Source organism: Salvelinus alpinus, chromosome 16, assembly GCF_045679555.1.
Source record: "Salvelinus alpinus chromosome 16, SLU_Salpinus.1, whole genome shotgun sequence".
NCBI lineage: Eukaryota > Metazoa > Chordata > Actinopteri > Salmoniformes > Salmonidae > Salvelinus > Salvelinus alpinus.
The window spans coordinates 30,235,947-30,262,022 of NC_092101.1; the positions used below are offsets into that span (position 1 = coordinate 30,235,947).

The window sequence follows — 26,076 nt, forward strand, 5'->3', positions numbered from 1 at the left end:
GAAGAAGCCAGATGTGGAGGTCCTGTGCTTGCATGGTTACAGGTGGTCTGCGGTTGTGAGGCCAAATTCTCTAAAACAACGTTGGAGGTGGCTTATGGTAGAGGAATTAACATTCAATTCTCTGTCACCAGCTCTGGTGGACATTCCTGCACTCAGCATGCCAATTGCATACTCCGTCAAAACTTGCGACATCTGTGCCATTGTGTTGTGTGACAAACTGCACATTTTAGAATGGCCTTTTATTGTCCCCAGTACAAGCTGCACCTGTGTAATGATCATGAGGTCTAAATCAGCTTCTTGGTAAATCACACCTGTCAGGTGGATGGATTATCTTGGCAAAGTAGAAATGCTCACTAACAGGGATATAAACACTTTCATGCACAACATTTGAGGGAAATAAGTTTTTTGTGCATATGGAACATTTCTGGGATCTTTTATTTCAGCTCATGAAATATTGGACCAACACTTTACATGTTGCGTGTGTATTTTTGTTCAGTATAGTTCTATCTGAACACAGTGCCCTGTCTTGTGCTCCCAGAGCAATACATTATGTAACTGTCAAAAGGAAAGACTCATAAACTAAAGTTTTTCCTTGTATATTTTTCTACCACAGAAGAGTCTACTCTCCCTGTATAAAATATGGACGTATTCCCCTTCAATGGACTCTTTGTTGAAGTGACACATCTGGATAATTAAAGGGAGGTGAGACGTGGCAGTGTGTGTGTGTGTGTGGACTGTGTGTGTAGGCTGGTGGATAATTCCTACTGATGTGACTGAGAAGTCTGACTGACTGACCCTCCCTCACACACACACACACAGCTGGTCAAAGCACTGCATAAGTATTCCTGTTAAAAATATATATTTCAAACAATCATGGGAATTAGCAGAAGAAAATACACAATGGTACAATTTGGTACGTTGTTTAAGGTTTGGACATAACAATGTGTGTAAAATAAAAATGGCTGTGAAACACCACAGGAACCCTCAATCCCACATCCCCATACAGCTTAACCTCCCATCCACCTCTTCCCAGCTTTACCTCATCCTACCTGCCAGGAAGACAGTGAGAAAGGGCAAAGGGCAAAGGGGGAGGCTGAGAACTTCCAGTACTGGGGAGTGGTTGGGACTGGTGGGACAGCTAGGAGAGGTCCTGGGCTAGCATGGTTACAGGTGGTCTGCTGTCCCACCAGTCCCAACCACTCCCCAGTACTGGAAGTCCTCAGCCTCCCCCAGCCACCCACCCACCCCCTTTTCCCACCATCATCAGGTTCCCCTTCCTCCCACCGGACCTAACCCTACCCTCCTACTACCCCACCACTCCCCTGCCACCAGAACCCGACCAGTCAGAAATATTGACTTAACTTCTCACAGGTTCACAGTGGTAAAACCTATGGGACAGACATATTACTGTGCTTAAAAGCTTTCATGAATGTTTTTACTTTTAATTAATGTTTTATTTTGAAGATTGGATCAGAAATGTTCTCACTATCATCATGCTCTGTCACTCCCTCTTGCTTTAATTTAACTCCAAATGTATGTTCATGTAAAGTGGGGCGGCAGGGTAGCTAGTGGTTAGAGCGTTGGGCTAGTAACCGAAAGGTTGCAAGTTCAAATCCCCGAGCTGACAAGATAAAAATCTGTTGTTCTGCCCCTGAACAAGGCAGTTAACCCACTGTTCCAAGGCCGTCATTGAAAATAATAATTTGTTCTTAACTGACTTGCCTAGTTAAATGAAGGTAAAAAAAGTGAAGTTAGTGGGTTGAAGTTGTACAGAACAGCAACTTAGTCTGCTGTTCCTGAATATGAAGACCAGAATGTTGCTTCTGGTGCTGGGAAAAAGAATGTTCTCCAAAACTATTGGTTCCCCCAGGCTCAGAACAGGAAGTGGCCAAGGACAGATACTCCTGTCAGAAAACCACAGACTGGGCTTTGTGGGGCTGGAATTGGGAAATCTTTATTCAGCTACAGATATCATGCACTGGACAGAAACCTTTATGTTGACTGTGTGGAGACAGACACATACCAAGACGTGAGCACTGTCTGTGAACTGAAACGGTCTGCTACTACTGATCAAACCTTGCACACACAAGGTGGGACTGAAAAGAGAGGGGATGTGGGTTTTATGCTGTTTGCACAGGGGTTTTGGATGTGCAGAAACAAATCATCTTCTCCTGGAAAGACTTCCTCTCCTTCCCTCGTCCTCTCACGGTCAAACAGAGGGCTGATGGTCCTTGCACCGTGGGAGAACCGGTAGAGTCAACACACAGAGGTGCCCTGCTCTGGTCCCCTGCTCTAGTCCCCTGCCTTGGTCCCCTGTCCTGCCCCTGCCACGCCCTGGTACATTGTCATAGTTCCCTGCCCTGCCATGGGCCCTCTGCCCTGGCCCTCTGCCCTGGCCCTCTGACCTGTCCTGCCTGGCTCTACTGTCAGCAGCACTCACATGCTATGCCATGAGCGAGAGGAGTAGTGGAGAGAGGAGAAGGGTAGAGAGAATGACTGGAGAAAGGAGAAGGGGAGAGATGAGAGTGGCTGTGGAACAAGCCCAGGCTCAGAGTAAAAGTGAACTGCGATGTGAATAACATTTGCTCCAGACTTTTCATGGGGTGATCAGCTCAATAATGGCAAAGGACGACAGCAAAATGGAAGCAGAGTGAAAAATGGTTATGCAACTAAGATCATTTGATGGTGTAGGAACAACTGTTGAATATACTTGTAAAAGTAAGTCTATGTACAGTATTCTGTGCATGGAGGAGAGCTTAATGACAGTAAAGGAAGAGGAATGGAGAGGTTTGATTTACTGTGGAACCAACTGGGCTCTATTGCACAACCTGAGACCATTGAGTAAAGTCTGCAATGTGTGTAATTCTGTCTCTGCGTGTGTGTGTGTATGTGTGTGTGTGCGCGCGCGCGCGCATGCTTGCCTGTGTGTGTAGGGTCTACCTTCCCTCAGCCCGACTGTGTAGTGCGCCAGGCAGGGTAGTTATCTTTTATAGTGGCCAATTACAGTGAAGTAAAGCTGTACAGACCAATGATAGCAGCCTGAAATCACCAGTCAGCCTTGATTAAAGGGGCATCCCTACAACTTACCCATAACCTGCTCTGAAACACACTACCTGCCACTATACACAGCCTGCTTTGAAACACAGTCAACCACTAGGATGTGAGGTCCTGAATGTTCCTAGTTACACATGAACGAGGAGAAGGCTGAATTAATAAATACAAAATAATATAAACTGTGACCCCTAATTGTTTCTCCTTCCGCCCCCTCCTCTTCCTCTTGTATTCAGGTTGTGTAAACCAATTTTTTTTAATACAGAATCGAACCTTTCCTAACCTATCCTATGATGTGGCTTCAGGAAGTGTCATGATTGTGCATATCGGAGCTGAGATCTTTACATCTTTCCCTGTACATTAATACACCATAGAGCTTGACTGAAAGATATCTGCCTCTGAAACAGACTGTTAGACAGAGAAGAGAAAAAGCAGAGAGATTATCTGAAAGCTATAATTTACTCCCAACTTCAGTCAGTGTTGAGATCTGGTAGTGATTAGTGGGCTAAGAGGGTGACACACACACACACACCACCATCACCGGCAAACTACCTGCTCTCCAGGACACCAACAGCACCCGACGTCACAGGAAGGCCAAAAAGATCATCAAGGACAACAACCACCCGAGCCACTGCCTGTTCACCCCGCTATCATCCAGAAGGCGAGGTCAGTACAGGTGCATCAAAGCTGGGAAAGGGAGACTGAAAAACTGTTTCTATCTCAAGGCCATCAAACTGTTAAATAGCCATCACTAGCCGGCTTCCCCCAAGTTACGCAACCCTGCACCTTAGAGGCTGCTGCCCTATATAAATAGACTTGAAATCACTGGCCACTTTAATAAATGGAACACTAGTCACTTTAATAATGTTTACATATCTTGCAGTACCCATCTCATATGTATATACTGTATCCTATACTATTCTACTGTATCTTATTCTATGCCACTCTGACATTGCATGTCCATATATTTTTATAGTCTTAATTCCATTCCTTTACTAGATTTGTGTGTATTGGGTATATGTTGTGTAATTGTTATTTTTGACTTGTTAGATATTACTGCACTGTCAGAGCATTATGCTACACGCGCAATAACATCTGCTAAACATGTGTATGTGACCAATAACATTTGATTTGACACACACACACACTGGCCACACAAGCACAAACATGCGTGTACACTGCACACACGCACATGCAAACATACAATTATATCCACAAACTATTCTTCTCTGGAAAACATAAAAAATCTAAACATTTGATTAATTCAAGGGTATGAAAGTACAAGCTATGACTGGTACATTCCTGCACAACAAGAGCAATGCAACCTGGGCAGACAGGCGGGGCAAATTAACAGAAAGTAAAACAATGCAGAGAGCATTTTATTGGCCATGCGTTCATTAGCTGGAGCTGTGTATGTGTGTGTATGCAGCCATACGCTAGACAAGCTACCATGACCAGCCACATCAGCTTCTGATTACAGCCTCTCTAGTTTCCCCTTAAGCCCATAACATAACATGCCATAGCAGAGATTTCATTTGGATGGGAATGCATGAAATCCTAATCAAATGTAGTTGTTTTTTTTATCCAAAACCAGAGCCAGGTGGAGGCATGTAAAAAAATGGTCTGTAAAGTTTCAGACTGTGACACAAGCGCGCCACGCATGCACGCCACACACACGAGAGGTGGGAGGGAGAGGAAACACTGGAGAACACAAGACCCCATTATGTGCATTTATGTGTAATGCTAATGTGTGACACATGGCAGGGAGGGGGAGAAGGGAAGATAATATACAATGATGGCCGGTCCATATGTGCTACCTAGGATGATAATGTAAGGATGAAGTCCAAATCAACAACACAATTGTAGGGTTCTGTGTGACACACACTCAAACACTACACACTCTCAATTGGTGTCACTCCCAGCTCTGATACTAGTGACCCTCTCCCTGACTGTCTGGCTGGTAAGACTATCTGGACTGTATTCAGCGTTAATGATACCCAGCTGGGCTTAACGAGATCTGAGAGAGAGAGAAGAGAGAAGAGAGAAGAGAGAAGAGAGAGAGAGAGAGAGAGAGAGAGACTGAGGGGAAGAGTCAGAGAGAGTAAAGAGGAAAAGAGAGAAAGTAGAGAGAGAAAGACAAAGGAAGAAAGAGAGAAAGAGAGAGAGGAGAAAAAGGAGAGGTTTTTCACTGAACCCTCAGTATTGGATGGAGTTTTCAGAGTTAAATGAAGCCCTGTGGAAATTCAACAGTCAGGTCCAAGAAGTTATTTTCCATTTCCCCCCATAACAGCAGCAGTCAGTCTGCTGGACCATGGTGCTTAAATCCTCTCAGAGCCCCAGACACTTTCCCCATCCATCTCAATTCTTTACTACTCAACTAAATCTGTTCATGTCAATATTACCACTTAAAAGTATAACTACTGCTGCTTCAATAACTTACCCAACTACTGCTGCTTCAATAAATTACCCAACTACTGCTGCTTCAATAAATTACCCAACTACTGCTGCTTCAATAAATTACCCAACTACTGCTGCTTCAATAAATTACCCAACTACTGCTGCTTCAATAAATTACCCAACTACTGCTGCTTCAATAAATTACCCAACTACTGCTGCTTCAATAAATTACCCAACTACTGCTGCTTCAATAAATTACCCAACTACTGCTGCTTCAATAAATTACCCAACTACTGCTACTTCAATAAATTACCCAACTACTGCTGCTTCAATAAATTACCCAACTACTGCTACTTCAATAAATTACCCAACTACTGCTACTTCAATAAATTACCCAACTACTGCTGCTTCAATAAATTACCCAACTACTGCTGCTTCAATAAATTACCCAACTACTGCTGCTTCAATAAATTACCCAACTACTGCTGCTTCAATAAATTACCCAACTACTGCTGCTTCAATAAATTACCCAACTACTGCTGCTTCAATAAATTACCCAACTACTGCTGCTTCAATAAATTACCCAACTACTGCTACTTCTATAAATTACCCAACTACTGCTACTTCAATAAATTACCCAACTACTGCTGCTTCAATAAATTACCCAACTACTGCTGCTTCAATAAATTACCCAACTACTGCTGCTTCAATAAATTACCCAACTACTGCTGCTTCAATAAATTACCCAACTACTGCTGCTTCAATAACTTACCCAACTACTGCTGCTTCAATAAATTACCTAACTACTGCTGCTTCAATAAATTACCCAACTACTGCTGCTTCAATAAATTACCCAACTACTGCTGCTTCAATAAATTACCCAACTACAGCTGCTTCAATAAATTACCCAACTACTGCTACTTCTATAAATTACCCAACTACTGCTACTTCAATAAATTACCCAACTACTGCTGCTTCAATAAATTACCCAACTACTGCTGCTTCAATAAATTACCCAACTACTGCTACTTCAATAAATTACCCAACTACTGCTGCTTCAATAACTTACCCAACTACTGCTACTTCTATAAATTACCCAACTACTGCTGCTTCAATAACTTACCCAACTACTGCTGCTTCAATAAATTACCCAACTACTGCTGCTTCAATAAATTACCCAACTACTGCTGCTTCAATAAATTACCCAACTACTGCTGCTTCAATAAATTACCCAACTACTGCTGCTTCAATAAATTACCCAACTACTGCTGCTTCAATAAATTACCCAACTACTGCTGCTTCAATAAATTACCCAACTACTGCTGCTTCAATAAATTACCCAACTACTGCTACTTCAATAAATTACCCAACTACTGCTGCTTCAATAAATTACCCAACTACTGCTACTTCAATAAATTACCCAACTACTGCTACTTCAATAAATTACCCAACTACTGCTGCTTCAATAAATTACCCAACTACTGCTGCTTCAATAAATTACCCAACTACTGCTGCTTCAATAAATTACCCAACTACTGCTGCTTCAATAAATTACCCAACTACTGCTGCTTCAATAAATTACCCAACTACTGCTGCTTCAATAAATTACCCAACTACTGCTGCTTCAATAAATTACCCAACTACTGCTGCTTCAATAAATTACCCAACTACTGCTGCTTCAATAAATTACCCAACTACTGCTGCTTCAATAAATTACCCAACTACTGCTACTTCTATAAATTACCCAACTACTGCTACTTCAATAAATTACCCAACTACTGCTGCTTCAATAAATTACCCAACTACTGCTACTTCAATAAATTACCCAACTACTGCTGCTTCAATAAATTACCCAACTACTGCTGCTTCAATAAATTACCCAACTACTGCTGCTTCAATAACTTACCCAACTACTGCTGCTTCAATAAATTACCTAACTACTGCTGCTTCAATAAATTACCCAACTACTGCTGCTTCAATAACTTACCCAACTACTGCTGCTTCAATAAATTACCCAACTACTGCTGCTTCAATAAATTACCCAACTACAGCTGCTTCAATAAATTACCCAACTACTGCTGCTTCAATAAATTACCCAACTACTGCTTGCAAATGTAACACTACTACTGCTACTACAAATATCTCCATTGTCACACTTTATTTGGATCGTCCCATACAGATGATCCACAGATGGTCATACTATACAAACAAACTATCCGTTGATAAGCAACTGGTTTAGAATTAGGGGTAACGTAAAGGTTAAGTTTACAGTTCGTGTAAGGGTTAAGTTTAAGGTTAGGATAAGGGTTCATGTTAGGGCTAGTGGAGTTAGTTGAAATGTTGTTGACAGTTATTGAACGTCTACCGAACATCTACAAACATCTCCTTGGGACTATCCAAATAATGTGTTACAGCTCCACTTCTACTTCTAAAAACACCACCATAAGTACTGTTCTATTACTACGCTACGTCTGAGTGGTTTCAAGCTGTCAAGACATCTCTCCCAAGACACTCCAGTACACTCAGAGACAGTTTGGATCATTATGTTGCCTTGAATATCGTACTGCTTATTCATGATACTCAACAACATGTTCCATTCTAAAGTAGTAGTCACGAGAAAGAGAGAGCTGAGATATTTCTCTAACGTTTTCCTGTTGTTTTCAGGTTCTTGCCAATCCATCCATCTGTGTGAGGCGTTAAGAGACCAGCTCCGTCTCATCGGTCTTCCCTCTGTTTTTCTCTTTCCTCTCTCTCCATCCACTCAAGGCATATTCCCACTCAAAGCAAAGTCATTATGTTTTATTCATCTCTTTCTTCACTATGTTCTCATCATGTGGACCTCAAAACTGAACCAGCAAGAGACAAACAACTTCAGCCTAGTTTGCTAAGCATTGATCACGAACCAGTTTAGACGTTTGGGTGGTTGTGATATTTATGTACACTGGTACTTAGAGTGGGACAAGACTGAGTGTGACTGTGCATACTAACCAGTAGTTCACCCTGTCTTTAAATATAACACTTTATTTGTATAGTCCATCTGTAAACGCACTACATACTACCAGTAACATTTTAACCAACTATCTAGTAATCCCAACCCTAGCTCTAACCCTAACCTTAAGCCTTACCCTATCCTCCGCCGAGTCCCTAACAACCGGATGTTCCGGTTTTCAGGGGAAATGGAAATAGAGCCTGTGACACTACTTCTGCTTAACAAGGGGCTCGTTTGAGTGGTAAGGTGAAAACAAACCGACTGTAGACGAAAGTCGAGGAGTGAAGTCGGGTGTGGTGCATCTGCGACAGCCAAGAGTCGGACACTGATGTGGTTTTCCAACAGCAAGGTTCAGTGCAACATGGCGGTGTTGACATTGTTTATACAAGTTTGTCTTTGTAATGTCAAAATAAACATGTCTCCAACCCCCATATCACACACTCCCAAACGAAATATACACTCATGAAGTGAAAATATAGGTGTGTACATTGTACAATAAATGGGTATGAGAGCCTCAAACATCACATTAATTTGCTCATATCCATGTATACACGAATTGGGGAATGTTGGTTCCTTTTTCAGTCACATCTTGGGTCACGTTTGCATGGGTCAAACAAAATCACCTCCAACAATGCAGGCGATGGCGGCAGGATAAGGTTGGTGAAGAGCAACTGCAGAGACTTGCAGTTGACTGCAGTCAAAATGTCATGGCCTTTGATCACATGATTTTTGTTGACCTGTAGGCGCATGCCGGACACATTTTTTTCTCCCCAATTTTGTGGTATCCAATTGGTAGTAGTTACAGTCTTGTCTCATCGCTGCAACTCCCGTACGGACTCGGGAGAGGCGAAGGTCGATAGCCATGCATCCTCCGAAACACAACCAAACCAAGCTGCACTGCTTCTTGACACAATGCCCATCCAACCCGGAAGCCAGCCGCACCAATGTGTCGTAGGAAACACCGTACACCTGGCTACCGTGTCAGCGTGCACTGCACCGGGCCCACCACAAGAGTCGCTAGTGTGTGATGAGACAAGGATATCCCTACCTGCCAAACCCTCCCTAACCCGGACGATTTTTAAGACCAGTATGTAGGTGATCTATACTGAACAAAAATATAAACTCCCCAGTGGGTTGGCCTGGCTCCCAAGTGGGTGGGCCTATTCCCTCCCAGGCCCACCCACCTGCGAAATCCATAGATTAGGGCCTAATGAATTTATTGAAATTAACTGTTTTCCTTCTATGAACTCTAACTCAGTCAAATCTTTGAAATTGTTGCATGTTGCATTTATATTTATGCTCAGTATAGTTTCAGTTGTTTCTTTTACCCCTGCTAGGTTAGTTTACATATACCCTAGCCCTAACCCAAAACCTTATTCAAAGGGTGTTTTCACACATAGCCCCCTTCGGCCAATTTTAGTGAACTCAGTGCGGTTTGCTTAATTTTTTTGTGCAGCGTGAACACTCAAAAGGAACTCCGGACTAGAGGTCGACCGATTAATCTGAATGGCTGATTAATTAGGGCCGATTTCAAGTTTTCATAACAATCGTCAATCTGCATTTTTGGACACAGATTATGGCCGATGACATTGCACTCCACGAGGAGACTTCGTGGCAGGCTGACTACCTGTTATGTGAGTGCAGCAAGGAGCCAAGGTAAGGTGCTAGCTAGCATTAAACTTATCTTATAAAAAACAATCAATCTTAACATAATCACTAGTTAACTACACATGGTTGATGATATTACTAGTTTATCTAGCTTGTCCTGAGTTGCATATAATGGATGCGGTGCCTGTAAAATTTGTCATTGAATCACAGCCAACTTCGCCAAACGGGTGATTTAACAAGCGCATTCGCAAAAAAAGCACTGTCGTTGCAACAATGTGTACCTAACCATAAACATCAATGCCTTTCTTAAAATCAATACACAAGTATATATTTTTAAACCTGCATATTTAGTTAATATTGCCTGCTAACATGAATTTCTTTTAACTAGGGAAAATTGTGTCACTTCTCTTGCGTTCTGTGCAAGCAGTGTCAGGGTATATGCAGCAGTTCGGGCCGCCTGGCTCGTTGCGAACTGTGTGAAGACCATTTCTTGCTAACAAAGACCGTAATTAATTTGCCAGAATTTTACATAATTACATTTACATTTACATTTAAGTCATTTAGCAGACGCTCTTATCCATTATGACATAACATTGAAGGTTGTGCAATGTAACAGCAATATTTAGACTTATGAATGCCACCCGTTAGATAAAATACGGAACGGTTCCGTATTTCACTGAAAGAATAAACGTTTTGTTTTCGAAATTATAGTTTCCGGATTCGACCATATTAAAGGCTTGTATTTCTGTGTGTTATTATATTATAATTAAGTCTATGATTTGATAGAGCAGTCTGGTAGGCAGCAGCAGGCTCGTAAGCATTCATTCAAACAGCACTTTCGTGCATTTTGCCAGCAGCTCCTCGCTGTGCTTCAAGCATTGCGCTGTTTATGACTTCAAGCCTATCAACTCCCGAGATTAGGCTGGCAATATTAAAGTACCTATTAGAACATCCAATGCCCATATGAATAACCCCTATGATGTAACTGGAATGATGAGATAGATGTTCTTCTTCTATGTTTTTGTTTTATTATTTCACTGCCATACTGTGTTCGATCTTGTCTAGCCATCTTGTCTCAAGAGGACCACAATGGAAATAAGTCCCAGACTTTATTGTGTGTTATCCTCGATGATTTTATTAATGTGCATGTATGGCTTTTAAGTTTTATGTCTGCTTGTTTTTTTTAAAATGGTCAAATTAATAAACTAAACTAAAAGGTATATGAAATACAAATGGCATAGAGAGAAATAGTCCTATAATAACTACAACCTAAAACTTCTTACCTGGGAATATTGAAGACTCATGTTAAAAGGAACCACCAGCTTTCATATGTTCTCATGTTCTGAGTACATTTGCTTTTTTTAACCCCGAGTTTAAAGAGGACAGATCAGTTATTTTAAAGAGGAAAATATGTGAAAACACCCTTTAAGCCTAACCCTAACTTTAGCAAGCAGTTTGTTATCAACAGATAGTTTGAGAGTAGAGCACCTACAGATGGACTTTCCGGACTATCCAAATAATGTGTGACCCACAATAATCCATAGAAAAAGTATTCTATGGCATATCCAAACTATCCAAATAAAGTGCGACCCATAAGAGTACATCAAAAATGTATACTATGGAATATGCTGCCAACGAGGGGCCTGATCTGTATGGGCTCAGTCAGACATGGACCTACGGCAGGCAGGCAAGTCCATGTAAGCACTGGGTGCCTCTGCTGTGTTTTGAAAGGAGTTGAAATTACACCCGGACCCTGCTGGTTCAGTAGTGTGTCATTACATCTCTACCTCTGTATCTGGACAGACTCTGAGGCCCCAGGGGGAAGGAGGGAGAGAGGGAGGCAGGGATGGAGAGATAAAGAGAGCGAGGGAGGAGTTGCTAATTGAAATGATATGTCTATTCCTCTGATAACTTAAAGCACATGTTGAGAGCTGGAAGAGAGATGTCAGGACTGGCTATTACCATCAGTGAGGTCATGAACCTGGCTCAACACACACGCTCACATACCCACTCACACCCTGCCAGGAATGGCTAAAGGGGTCACACCACATGCCTCACCACCTTGACCTCCCCAGAACAACTGTCCTTTATGACTGTGGTCATTTCCACTAACCTGGCTCAGATGGCTCAGCCCGGCTGGAGTAAGGTGTCGGCAACACCAGACCAGTGACTATTACATCCTGTATGAGTCATGACTATGTATATATTGATATTTATTTGGAATAAAAGTGCCTGCTAAGTGATTGTGTTACGTCCCCACATCAAAATGGCTGAATATAGCATCTGTTTGGATTGGATCTGTCACCCACATACCACCTACGTAATACCTATATACTGCCTGCATGACACAAGAGGACAAGGATAGACACACAAAGATGCATGGTATGTATGATAATACCAAGCCAAAATAACGTATCAGGGCCAGGAACTCAAGTGGTCTACAGTTGCTCAACTTTTCCAAAACACAGTAAACAAATGGCCAGAAAAACAAAGCACAACAAATTATCTCTGGGGTTTGAACTCGATGCACGAAATTGAAAAAGCCTCAAGCTATTTCTGCATTAGTTCCACTGCTGCTTCTCCAGACAATAAAACAAGACTTTCAATATCCCTCTATCAATGGGGAAGCACAACATATTTTTGCAGTCAACATTTTTAAAGAGATGTCGTTTTAAAACAAACTAGACACATTATGATACAGTATGAGTGTAAAGGCCTCTGTGTATAGCAGCTGGATTGCAGCGGTGCTTTTCACAGTGAAGTGTGGATCTGAGATAGGCTGCATCTCATCTCTCTGCTATCCTCTATTCTAGTCTGCCATGCAAACAGTAGCTCTCTCTCACTCAAGAAAAACGGGGATATTGGGTTCAAAACTAGACTATAAACACGCTGAGACACCTAGACTAGTGTGAGGTAGTGACACAATTCTACAGAAAGCAAAAGCATCACTATAGCTTCCAGTGGAACCCTTCACCCTTAACCCTTGGAACACATTTTTAAAAAAATGTTATTTTGGAGAAAAAGGAGGATTGAAACGTACTTTTAAAGAGTTTTGTCCTTTCAAACCATTTGTTCAGAGGAAGCGGTGGAGTATTCCAGTGAGTGTCCGTGTCCCCAGTTCTGTCAGAATCCAAGCCTTTTCGATCTTTTCTTCCTCGCTCCGCTCAGTTCCCTCTCAAACACACTGGGCTGATGCAAGACACCCTTGAAAATAGAAAAAATAATAAAACGGAGTTTGGAGCGGAGGCAGAGAAAGAGGGGGGAATCACATTCTGAGAATTCTTAGGGGCATGCCAAAGTCCCAGAATTTCACATGCTACAAATAAGGTTTCAATTAAGTCAGAGCCCAGTACCCAATCAGAATGCTTTTTTCTCCTTCAGGAGAAAGTTATTTTGACAGCCTGAGGGAGCGATGAAACCACTTTAATTCACGGCAGCAAAAATTCAGAAAGCACAAAAAAACGTAAATTCAACGTTGCATATTCTTGGTGTGGAAGAAATTACATTTGATACTGTTGACAAATACAGTGCCTTCAGAAATGGTTCATACCCCTTGAATAATTCCACATTTTGTTGTGTTAAAGCCTGAATTCAAAATGGCTTAAATATGTTTTCTCACCAATCTACACACAATACCTCATAATGACAAAGTGAAAACATGTTTTTGGAAATGTTTGCAAATTTATTGAAAATTAAAAACAGAAATATCTCGTTTACATAAGTATTCACACCCCTGAGTCAATACTTTGTTGAAGGACCTTTGGCAGCAATTAGAGCTGTGTCTTTCTGGGATTGTCTCTAAGAGCTTTTCAACCCTGGATTGTGCAACATTTGACCATTATTCAATTCAAAATCCTTCAAGCTCTGTCAAATTGGTTGTTGATCATGGCTAGACAACCATTTTAAGGTCTTGCCGTAGATTTTCAGTCAAAACTGTAACTTGGCCACTCAGGAACATTCACTGTCTTCTTGGTAAGCAACTCCAGTGTAGATTTTGTTCTAGTGCTGAACGATTACAAGCATACCCATAACACAAAGAAGCCACCACTATGCTTGAAAATATGGAGAGTGGTACTTAGTAATGTGTTTTATTGGATTTGCCCAAAACATAACACTTTGTATTCAGGACAAAAAGTGAATTGCTTTGTCAATTTTTTTGCAGTATTAATTTAGTGCCTTGTTGCAAACAGGATGCACAGGCTTCCTTCCTTCTGTACAGGCTTTCTTCTTTTCACTCTGTCAACTAGATTAGTATTGCGGAGTAACTACAATGTTGTTGATCTATCCTCAGTTCTCTCTTATCACAGCCATTAAACTATGTAACTGTTTTAAAGTCACCATTGGCCTCATTGTGAAATCCCTGAGCAGTTTCCTTCCTCTCCTGCAACTGAGTTAGAAAGGACACCTGTATCTTTGTAGTGACTGGGTGTATTGATACACTATCCAAAGTGTAATTAATAACTTCACCATAATCAAAGGGATATTTAAGGTCTGCTTTTTACAAAAACATTTTTGACCGATTTACCAATAGGTGCCCTTCTTTGCGAGGCATAGGAAAATCTCCCTGGTCTTTGTGGTTCAATCTATGTTGAAATTCACTGCTTGACTGAGGGACCTTACAGATAATTATATGTGTGGGGTACATAGATGAGGTAGTCAAAAACGCTATTATTGCACAGAGTGAGTAAATGCAACATGAGACTTAAGCAAACTTTTACTCATTCATTTATTTAGACTTGCAATAACAAAGGGCTTGAATACTTATTGACTCAAGACATTTCAGCTTTTCATTTTTATTTTGGGGTACTGTGTGTAGGTCAGTGAGTACACACTGCAAGTACACACAGATACTTACAATTGTTATACAATTCATGAAGCACTTTTATACGTTGATAACACTCGGACCACAGAATGAGCTCACCTTAGTGATGAGTAAGGACAGTCACCACCTGATGACATCATCACCGCCAGTGTTCCATAGCTGATGTGGACTAAAACACCAGACTCAGGAAATAAAAGGGATAATGAGGATTAAGAAGGTAAGGATCAACGTATCAAATAATGATAAGGGGGTGGAATTCCCCTTTAAATGCACCCCTTCCTTCATGATGGAAAAGCATGGTGTGGCTTAGTGAGGAAAGCACGCTCTACAGTAGTTCAGTTAAGGACAGTCCAGTGTGCTAAAACTCTATCGATGCACATGGTCATGTTTGAGTGGCTGCAGCAGTAAGTGTAGCATGCTCACTATGGCCCATCTTAAAACATAAACCATGTGCTGCTTCCTGGAAACTCTGATTCAACACACCAGGACTTCTAATGCAAAATCAAATCTACACACACAGGGTGCGCAGACACACAGGTGCACACACACCACGCTAACCTTAGATTTAATCAAAGAAGACTCATACCTCTTCAAATTGGATATTTCTTTAATAAAGAAAATGGAAAACAATTCTTATGTCAACAGCGTCATTTGGAAGCCAATCAGGCAGAAGACTAGCAGTAGTGTGCTATGCAACCCAGTTATCATCAAAAAACTCTTTCCATGAACAAACATTACATGTTAACAATAAATCAATCATTTATATTAGGTTCATCTGACTACAATTGCTGTACCCATCTCTATTTGTATCTGTATGTACAAATCACTTGGTAAAATGCATAGGTGGTAATTTCCATCTACAAGACAGATAAAAATATTGGACTTAAGCAAAATAAATAGCTTGATCTTCAGACTGCTTCATCCAGCCCCGCAAGGCTTCTGTCCTTCATCCTGTGCTGCGGCCACATGCTCCTCAGAAAAAACAAAAATTTGGAAAACATTTCAACTGGGGGTTGGATCTCCTGAGTTATAGTACGGGTTTCCCACTTAAAATTCCAATTAAGAAGCTCGTTTTTGGATGTCGGAAATGCATTGTGTTTCAATTATTTAGGAAAGCAAATGAACGCAGCATTATTGCACGGAAACAAACGTCACAGTTTCTTCCAGTTGTAGGGAGGAGGAGAGGGAGTGGGGGAAGGAGTGGAATAGGTCTTTGGCTCATCTCTGGTTTTTGCTCACTCGCTCTCTCTCCATTTTCCATCCCTCACAAGCCATTCTTCACCAGTTCGTGGGCTCCACTTTCATCGATGACCAGGGTAGGGCGGAACTCTCGCCCACTCACCAGCTCCTCCAAACCCTGCAACACAACAGGAAGTGACATCAGGCTATTATATCATCAACACTGGTAAAACTGAATTAAGTAACTATAACAAAGAATCACTTTTTAATATTTATTTATATTTTAACTGAATTAACTAACTATAACAGGAATCACTTTTTAATATTTATTTATATTTGAACAGGTCCCTACTGTTAAGTCCCTTACCTCTCCTCCATAGGACACCAGTGGGGAGATCTCACATTTGATTGGCAGGTCTGTTCCATCCTTCAGACTGTGGGGAAAAGAAGAGGAGGAAAGGTTGAGTGCTTTTCTCTTGTGTATGGAGTAAGAAAAGAGAAGAGGCAGCTGGATGTGTGATTCTCTCCTCCAGCTGTTCTTAGATGATTCGATGTTTGGAGCAAAGCATTAAAGCGTTCACATCCGAGAGACTCCTAGACCTTTTTCCTGGACCCAGATGAACCCTATTCCTGGGCTAAAAAGCACTTTCAGAGATTCTATTTAGTCCAGGAGTAGGCTTCATCTAGGTCCAGGAAGACTAAGTAGGTAGTTTGAAGTGGAAGTGAATGAAGTCTATATTGATTGGGAGAGAGCATATATCATACAGAAAGAGCCATTACACCTTATTGCAATTTAATGACACCACTAAGTAGCATTTATTAACATTTATGAATGTAATAAATATTTTTTTAAATGCTGTTGAATACACTACTTTCATTTAAATCATAATCTTTGAACAATGATTTAAATGTATTTAGTGTTGCCGTCACAATCACAGGTAACTGGCCAACATCCGATCTGAAATGGCCACTCAAAATCAATTGCAAAGCATGCCCAGTGCCCATTACCCAGCATGCTCCACATTCCGTGGGTTAGTAGCTACTGTCCCCGTTAGCACTAGGCCCTGCACCAATATCTTATGCATCCTTCCTTCCTTCCTTCCATCCCTCCCTCCTTCCTTGAGATAATCACTGCTCTAGTATGGTTTGATTGGTGAAACCAACAGGATGATAAACTGGCCTACACTGACCTAATCACATGCAGACCATTGATTGGCTAAATAAAGAAAGGAAGGAAGGATGCATATGAAGACTATTGGACAGTAACCAAGTCAGTGGGCAGGTCAGGTACCCTGTGACCTCCATGACTTTTGACCTGGGCCCTAGCACAGCTAAACCCCAGGCTGCATCTCAACATCATAGTCCCTTCCTCTCCTTCCCTTCACCCACACTGATAATAAACTGATCAGGTGAAAGTAGGACAGGAGACAGAGGAAGCCAGTATACAGAATTGAGACACAGCCCAGGTGTGTGTGTGACAGTGGGTTACAGTGAGCAACTGTGTGAAAGCCAAAGCCCCATCACCATGCAGTAACTCAGTCAGTAGCACAGAGAATAGTTACTTCTGGTTGACATCAGCTGTGCCACATCCTGCAGGTCCATCTCTGGAAACATTAAAACATTACACAGGACACACAGGGTTAAGGGGAACCGTGAGAGGGATGCTGTGAGAAAAAGTGGGATTGTGGAAAAGGTGTGACAGGGAGACTATATGGTGATGAACGTGACAACAGGTGGAGAGATAAATAGAATGTATACTCACTGTGAGTGTGTTTGGTGTGTGTGTGTTTGTCTCTCACCTGGGTATAGCAGGCACACGTGTCCCGTTCTCATCTATAAAGTGTCCTGCAGCATTGAGGACCCAGCGGTGATGCAGGGACATGAGGGCGTGTTTCACAGTGGTGGGCGTGTCTTTACCGTCCTGGCTGTCGGCGTTCTTCAGGGCAGAGAACTCGTCTTCACGAAGAACCTCATACACCACAAAGGCCCTGAGACACACAAAACAGTGTGAAAATGCATCTTTAGTGCTACCGTTTCCAAGGTAACCCACCCCCAGAACAACAAAACATATTTATCATCTTTATCAAAACAACCTGAGAATGGCAGAGTTCTAAAATAGAGCCACATAGAATTGCGTCCTCATTGCAATGAGGAATCCTTTGACTCCATGTAAAGTTCTAAAAGCAGCAACATGACACAGAGGTGATGTCATGAATCAACCGCTGAGAGAGAGAGACTGGAGCAGCTCGTAAAACCTATATCTTACAGGCCCCAGCAGCAGGAGGAGGAGGGCTGGGCTGGCTCTGGGGCAGTGGCTATGGAGCTGGGGTTTGGGCTAGGTGTCTGAGGTCCTGGAACCTGCCAAGGAGATGGGGGATGGAAGCTGGGGCTCCAGAGATCTGGGTGTCAGGACCTGGGTCTTACTAACGGATGCCTGGCTATGTCTCCCCCTTTCCTCTCCGCAGGTTAAGGGGAAATGCAGCCAGCTCCACACATGCTAAAGCCAGCTGGAAAATCACTGCACTTACTTGGCAAACTGGAATATGTCAAAGACAAATTTTTCCATTTTAATCCCGTTGGGTTTGTCGGGTTTGATTAGCCGTCCCTGCGTGTCCACATACGAGATTTTCTTCTGGGCCACGTGATGCTGCAGCTGAGGCTCGAACATCCTGAGAGAGAGTTTCAAGTTTCAATGTCACATGCACAAGTAATGGCTTTTTTTGCGAGCTCTAACTCCAACAGTGCAGTAATTAATAACAATGTAATACAAAAAAACATGAGATATAAAAGAACAAGCGCACACACACATATATTAAAGGTCAGTTCCTGTACCATATTTACAATGTGCAGGGATACTGGATTGATAAAAGGTAGATTATAGTGCCTTCAGAAAGTATTCATACCCCTTGACTTATTCCACATTTTGTCATGTTAAAGCCTGAATATGAAATGGATTACATTTTTACCCATCTACACACCCCATAACGACAAAGTGAAAACAGGTTTTTTGAAATTTTGGCAAATTTATTGAGAATGAAATACAGAAATATCAAATTTACATAAGTATTCACACCCCTGAGTCAATACATGTTAGAATCACCTTTGGCAGCGATTACAGCCGTTAGACTTTCTGGGTAAGTCACTAATAGCTTTGGATACCTGGATTGTACAATATTTAGCCATTCTTTTCAAAATTCTTAAAGCTCTTTCAAATTGGTTGTTGATCATTAATACACAACCATTTTCAAGTCTTGCCATAGATTTTAAAGACGATTTAAGTCAAAACTGTAGGTTGGCCACTCAGGAACATTCACGGTCTTCTTGGTAAGCAACTCCATTGTAGATCTGGCCTTGTGTTTTAGGTTATTGTCCTGTTGAAAAGTGAATTTATCTCCCAGTGTCTGGTGGAGGGCAGAATAATCCAGGTTTTCCTCTAGAATTTTGCCTGTGCTTAGCTCCACGCCATTTATTTGTTATCCTGAAAAACTCCCCAGTCCTTAATGATTACAAGCATACCCATAACATGCTTGAAAATATGGAGAGTGGTATTGTGTTGTATTGGATTTGCACAAAACATAACACTTCATATTAAGGACAAAAATGTAATTGCTTTACCCCTGTTTTTTGCAGTATTACTTTAGTGCCGTGATGCATGTTTTGGAATATTTTTATTCTGTATGGGCTCCCTTCTATTCACTCTGTCAAGTAGGTTAGTATTGCGGAGTAACTACAATGTTGTTGATCCATCCTTAGTTCTCTCTTATCACAGCCATTCAACTCTGTTTTAAAAGTCACCATTGGCCTCATTGTGAAATCCCTGAGCAGTTTCCTTCCTCTCCTGCAACTTAGTTAGGAAGGACACCTGTATCTTTGTAGTGACTGGGTGTATTGATACACCATCCCAAGTGTAATTAATAACTTCACCATGCTCAAAAGGGATATTGAATGTTTTTACTCATCTACCAATAAGTGCCCTTAATTGCAAGGCATTGGAAAATCTCCCTGGTCTTTGTGGTTGAATCTGTGTTGAAATTCTCTAAAATTCTCTTACAGATAATTGTATGTGTGGGGTACATGAGGTAGTCATTAAAAAAAATCATGTTAAACACTATTATTGCACACAGAGAGAGGCCATGCAATTTGTGACTTGTTAAGCAAACTTTTACTCCTGAACTTATTTAGGCTTGCCATAACAAAAGGGGTTGAATACTTATTGATTCAAGACAATTCAGCTTTCATTCTTAATTAATTTGTTAAAAAAAATTGAAAAACATAATTACACTGACATTATGGAGTATTGTTTGCAGACCAGTGACAAACTCATCTCAAATTAATCCACTGGAAATTCAGCATATGGAAAAAGGGGTGTAAATACTTTCTGAAGGCGCTGTATGTATAGGGGTAAGGTGACTAGGCATCAGGATATATGATAAACAGAGTAGCAGCAGCGTATATGATGATTGTATGGGTGTGCGTGTGTGTAGAGTCAAATCAAACTTTGTCACATTGGCCGAATACAACAAGTGTAGACTTTACCGTGAAATGCTTACTTACAAGCCCTTAACCAACAGTGCAGTTCAAGAAGAAGAAAATATTTACCAAGTAGACTAAAATAAAAATTAATAATAAAAAGTAACACAATAAGAATAACAATTCTATATACAAGGGGCACCGGTACCGAGTCAGTGTGCGGAGGTACAGGCTAGTTGAGGTAATTGGTACATGTAGTTGGGAACGAAGTGTCTATGCATAGGTAACAAACAAACAGCGAGTAGCAGCAGTGTACAAAAGGGGGGGGGGGGGGGGTCAATGTAAATTGTCCGGTGGCGATTTTATGAATTTTTCAGCAGTCTTATGGCTTGGGGGTGGAAGCTGTTGAGGAGCCTTTTGGTCCTAGATGTGACGCTCCGGTAGCAGAGAAAAACAGTTTATGATTTGGGTGACTGGAGTCTGACGATTTTATGGGCTTTCCTCTGACACCGCCTATTATATAGGTTCTGGATGGCAGGAAGCTTGGCCCCAGTGATGTACTGGGCCGTTCGCACTACCCTCTGTAGCACCTTACGGTCAGATGCCGAGCAGTTGCCATACAGGCGGTGATGCAACCGGTCAGGATACTCTCGATGGTGCAGCTGTATAACTTTTTGAGGATCTGGGGACCCATGCCAAATCTTTTCAGTCTCCTGAGGGGGAAAAGGTTTTGTCGTGCCCTCTTCACAACTGTCTTGGTGTGTTTGGACCATGATAGATCATTGGTGATGTGGACACCAAGGAACTTGAAAATCTTGACCCGCTCCACTACAGCCCCGTCGATGTTAATCGGGGCCTGTTCGGCCCGCCTTTTCCTGTAGTCCACGATCAGCTCCTTAGTCTTGCTCACATTGAGGGAGAGATTGTTGTCCTGGCACCACACTGCCAGTTCTCTGACCTCCTCCCTATAGGCCGTCTCATCGTTGTCGGTGATCAGGCCTACCACTGTTGTGTCGTCAGCAAACTTAATGATGGTGTTGGAGTCGTGTTTGGCCACGCAGTCGTGGGTGAACAGGGAATACAAGAGGGGACTAAGTACACCCGAGGCGCCCGAGTGTTAAGGATCAGCATGGCAGACGTGTTGTTGCCGTCAGGAAGTCCAGGATTCAGTTGCAGAGGGAGGTGAATAAATGTATGTGCATATTATGTGCGTGAGTGAGTGTCAGTGTGCATAAGTGTGTAGGGCCTTGTGAGTGTGCATAGAGACAGTGCAAAAATAAGAATAAAATACATGGGTCAACTCAGATTGTCCATGGAGCCATTTTGTTAGCTATTTAGCAGTCTTATGGCATAGGGATAGAAGCTGTTCAGGAGCCTGTTTGTATCAGACTTGATGCACCAGTACCGCTTGCTGTGTGGAAGCAGAGAGAACAGTCTATGGCTAGGGTGGCTGGAGTCTAACAATTTCCGGGACTTCCTTTCACACCGCCTGGGCTGCCGAGTGGCACAGCGGTCTAAGACACTGCATCTCAGTGCTTGAGGCGTCACTAGAGACTCCCTGGTTTGAATCCAGGCTGTATCACAACCGGCCGTGATTGGGAGTCCCATAGGGCGGCGCACAATTGGCCAAGCGTCGCCTGAGTTTGCCTAGTTAAACAAAGGTTAAATGTAAAAAATAAATAGATCTCGGATGGCAAGGAGCTGAATCCCACTAATGTACTGGGCTGTCTGAACCACCCTCTGTAGCACCATGCGATCGGGGGCAGTGCCATTGCACTACCCTCGATCGCAGCAGGTAGCCTAGTGGTTAGAGCGTTGGACTAGTAACCGAAAGGTTGCAAGATCGAAATCCCTGAGCTGACAAGGTAAAAATCTGTCGTTCTTCACCTGAACAAGGCAGTTAACCCACTGTTCCTAGGCCGTCATTGAAAATAATAATTAATTCTTAATTGACTTGCCTAGTTAAATAAAGGTAAAATAAAAAAATATATATTAAAATTGGCATACCAAGCAGTAATGCAGCCAGTCAAGATGCTCTCAATGGTACAGCTGTAGAACTTTGAGGATTTGAGACCAAACAACCTGGTGAGGGGGAAGAGATGTGGTAGCATCTTCTTCCCGACTTTGTGTGTGTGTGTGTGTGTGTGTGTGTACCATTAAGTTCTTTGTGATTTGGACACAGATATTGAAGCTCTCAACTTGCTCCACTGCAACCTCGTTGATGTGAATGGGGGCGTACTCACAACTCCCCCCACCCCCTTTCCTGTAGTCCACGATCAGCTCCTTGGTCTTACTGATGTTGAGGGAGAGGTTGTTGTTCCGGCCCCACACTGCCAGGTCATCATCGCCGGTGATCAGGCCTACCAGAGTCGTGTTGTCTGCAAACTTGATGGTGTTGGATTTGTGCGCGGCCATGCAGTCGTGGGCAAAAAGGGAGGAGGGGACTAAGCACACACCCTTGTGGGGCCCCCAGTCCCAGGGTCCTAAGCTTGGTGACTAGCTTGGAGGGACAATGGTGTTGAACACTGAGCTGTAGTCAATGAACAGCATTCTCACATAGGTATTCTCCTTATCTAGGTGGTTGAGGGCAGTGTGGAGTGCAATTGAGATTGCGCCGCTTATGGCTCTGCTGGGGTGGCACGCAAATTGGAGTGGGTCTAGGTGTCTGGGATGATGGAGTTGATGTGTGCCATTAACCAGCCTCTCAAAGCAGTTCATGATTACAGATGTGAGTGCTACAGGGTGGTAGTCATTGTGGCATGAACCCTTAGAGTTCTTGGAAACAGGAATGATGGTGGTCATCTTAAAACATGTGGGGATTACAGACTGAGGTAAAAAATTACTGTGAATATGCCGGCCAGCTGTTCTGCTCATGCTCTGAGAACGCACCTTAGAATACCATCGGGCCTTGCAGGTGTTGACCTGAATAAAGACTTTACTCACGTCGGCCTCAGAGAGCGAGATCACCCAATTTTCTGAGTCGGTGGCGGCCCTGACACGCGGCATGATGTTATTATCAAAGCGTTAAATGCATTGTGCTCGTTCGGTAGAGCGGCATCACGCTGGATCTTCCTTTGTAATCCGTAATGGACTGTAGCCCCTGACACATGGCGGAGCCTGTGTAATATGACTTCACCTTATTCCTATATTTCCCTTTTGCTCGTTTGATGAGTCTGAGAAGGTCATAGCGGGAGTTCTTATACTTGTTCCTGTCCTCAGCCATAGTCTCAGGGATGTCTGCGATAGCCGTGTTTGCGGTAGCTCCATCCTTTAGTTTAGCGCCAACCTCCATGTTAATCCAGGGCTTTTGATTGGGGAAGCAGAAAACCTTCACTGTGGGGACAACGTTGCTGATGCATTTCCTAATGAAGCCGATGACGGAGGTGGTTAGCTCTTGAACGGGTGAACAATGGGTCAACACTTCCACCACGGTCGGGTCAGCACTCCAGTTGTTGTTGAAGAGGCCAACCCCCAATTCCTCAATTTTCATGACTCAACTGTCCTGTCCGCACGGTGAATGGAGAATCCATCTTGTCCAAGAACCATGTTTCAGAAAAGCAGAGAAAATTGCAGTTGAGAGTCCCGTTGGTAGCAAATCCACAATCGGAGATCATCCATCTTATTATCAATTGGCCAGTAGAATGGAGGGAAGAGGTGGCTGGTTCTCCCTTGACCTTAATCTCGCCAGGAACCCCCCCACTCCTGCCTCTAAAGTCAGCTGATCCTTGTCGGAATTACAGAAAGAGCCCAGGCCAGATGAATAGAAGTCAGAATTGAGGTAAGTAACTGCCGATCTGATGTTCAAAAGTTATTGTCGGTTGTAAGAAATTATAGCAGATACATTCCCTGCAAATAAAGTAGAACAAAATAATCACAAAATAGCAAAGTTGGATCGAGCTTGCAAAACCACGGCCATCCAGTACAGGGGAGGAGAGAGAGAAAGTGGGTAAGAGAAAGATGGGGATACAGAGAGCGAGAGAGAGCGAGAACAACAAAGACCCCACAGAGAGTACACAGTGGCTGACCACTGTGACTGACCCAAAATTAAGAAAATCCTTGACTGTACAGACTCGGTGAGCATAGCCTTGCTAATGAGAGAGGCAGACCTGGCTCTCAAGAGAAGACAGGAGGTGCCCACTGTCCACAAAATGAGGTGGAAACTGATCTGCACTTGCTAATCTCCTGCCAAATGTATGACCATATTAGAGACCCATATATTTTACACACCCACAAAGAATTTGAAAACAAATCCAAAATTGATAAACTCCCATATCCAGGGCATACAATTAACACCTGCCAAATGCGGGTAGATTTAGGTATTGGCAGGTAAGAATGTCTATATCCCCAGCCACGTTGGCGGTTGGTCAAGTTGCAGGGCTCTACAGTACGAGCATAACATTGAATAAAAATAGTAAAAAGTCAAGTATGAGCACATGTGTGAGTTAGGGTTAGAAAAATGCTGCAGTAGCTGTTTTCAAAGTATTTCTGCTGTTTTGTTTCATAGCTGCTAAATTGCAAAAAGAAATAGAAATCCTAGACTGAACAAAAACATAAATGCAAAAGTGTTAGTCCCATGTTTCATGAGCTGAAATAAAACATCCCAGAAATGTTCCATACGCACAAAAAAACATCTCTCTCAACTTGTGCACAAATGTGTTTACTTCCTGTTAGTGAGCATTTCTCCTTTGCCAAGATAATCCATCCATCTGACAGGTGGCATATCAAGAAGCTGATTAAAAAGCATGATCATTCCACAGGTGCAGCTTGTGCTGGGGACAGTAAAAGGCCATCGTCGATTGTTTGGTCGATAGGCTGTTGGTCAACCAAGATTTCTTTAGTTGAGCAGTAGCAAAAAAATTAAATACAAATATCGTGGTGTACAAGACACCTGTCTGATTCGCATCTGTTTGAGTGGACTAATCCATTGTGGAGGCCCTGGGGATGGTACAGTTCATCACTCTAAGACATGTGCTACTGAAATTGTATATGGTTATATTACATAAGAACAATGGTAAAACAAACGCGCTTTCTCCCGTGTTGGATAGTGATAGCTGTCCGCGGTTCTGAAACACATCAGTGCATTGTTGAATTGGCGCCTTTTCCTAGACAATGTTGCTATGTGCATAATAGCAAAGTTAACCAGTACATTGGTGTTGAGAACAATGCAGCGGAGGCAGAAGCAGAATGTGGAGAAGAGAAAACTGCCATTGCCTTTTCTACGAAAAGTGAGGAGAGAGGAAATCACAACTTAATTAGGTCTATAATCAATAGCCTAACTGTTAAATGTGCGTGGCTTTATAAATCAATATCTACAGAAATAAGACAGATCCTGCTTCTGTTGCCTGTTTGAGTGTTTGTTTAATAGCCTACTCATTCCATGAGCATCAAGCCTCACAACAACATGTCAAGTAAACATTTTCACAAATTCAGCTGTTTTTAATCTTTTCTTTGCTGTTATGAATGGTTTACACTTTTTGTCCCTCAGAACAGCCTCCCTGGTATCATTTATGTAGTGTTGTTTACACTGCTCCAAATTGTCAGAAAAAAATATAATTATAAT

General features: G+C 42.4%; 2 protein-coding genes across 8 annotated transcripts in view; both read right to left on the bottom strand.

The window, feature by feature from the left end:
* LOC139541337 (discoidin domain-containing receptor 2-like) overlaps nucleotides 1-13,286 on the bottom strand; it is a 57,868-nt gene extending 44,582 nt beyond the window's left edge. For all 3 annotated transcript variants that reach the window (XM_071345888.1, XM_071345889.1, XM_071345887.1), the window contains exon 1: nucleotides 13,086-13,286. The gene's annotated coding sequence lies outside the window, so the exon portion shown is untranslated. The remainder of the gene's footprint in view (nucleotides 1-13,085) is intronic.
* Nucleotides 13,287-15,456: 2,170 nt separating this feature from the next.
* LOC139541338 (UDP-N-acetylhexosamine pyrophosphorylase-like) overlaps nucleotides 15,457-26,076 on the bottom strand; it is a 36,552-nt gene continuing 25,932 nt past the window's right edge. For 3 of the 5 annotated variants that reach the window (XM_071345891.1, XM_071345890.1, XM_071345892.1), the window contains 5 exons: nucleotides 18,575-18,715; nucleotides 17,846-18,034; nucleotides 17,609-17,650; nucleotides 16,414-16,480; nucleotides 15,457-16,224 (listed from right to left, as the gene is read on the bottom strand). In XM_071345891.1, the coding sequence (XP_071201992.1) occupies nucleotides 16,132-16,224; nucleotides 16,414-16,480; nucleotides 17,609-17,650; nucleotides 17,846-18,034; nucleotides 18,575-18,715 (532 nt within the window). In that variant the 3' untranslated portion in view covers nucleotides 15,457-16,131. The remainder of the gene's footprint in view (nucleotides 16,225-16,413; nucleotides 16,481-17,608; nucleotides 17,651-17,845; nucleotides 18,035-18,574; nucleotides 18,716-26,076) is intronic. The other 2 variants (XM_071345894.1, XM_071345893.1) reach the window with 1 other exon arrangement.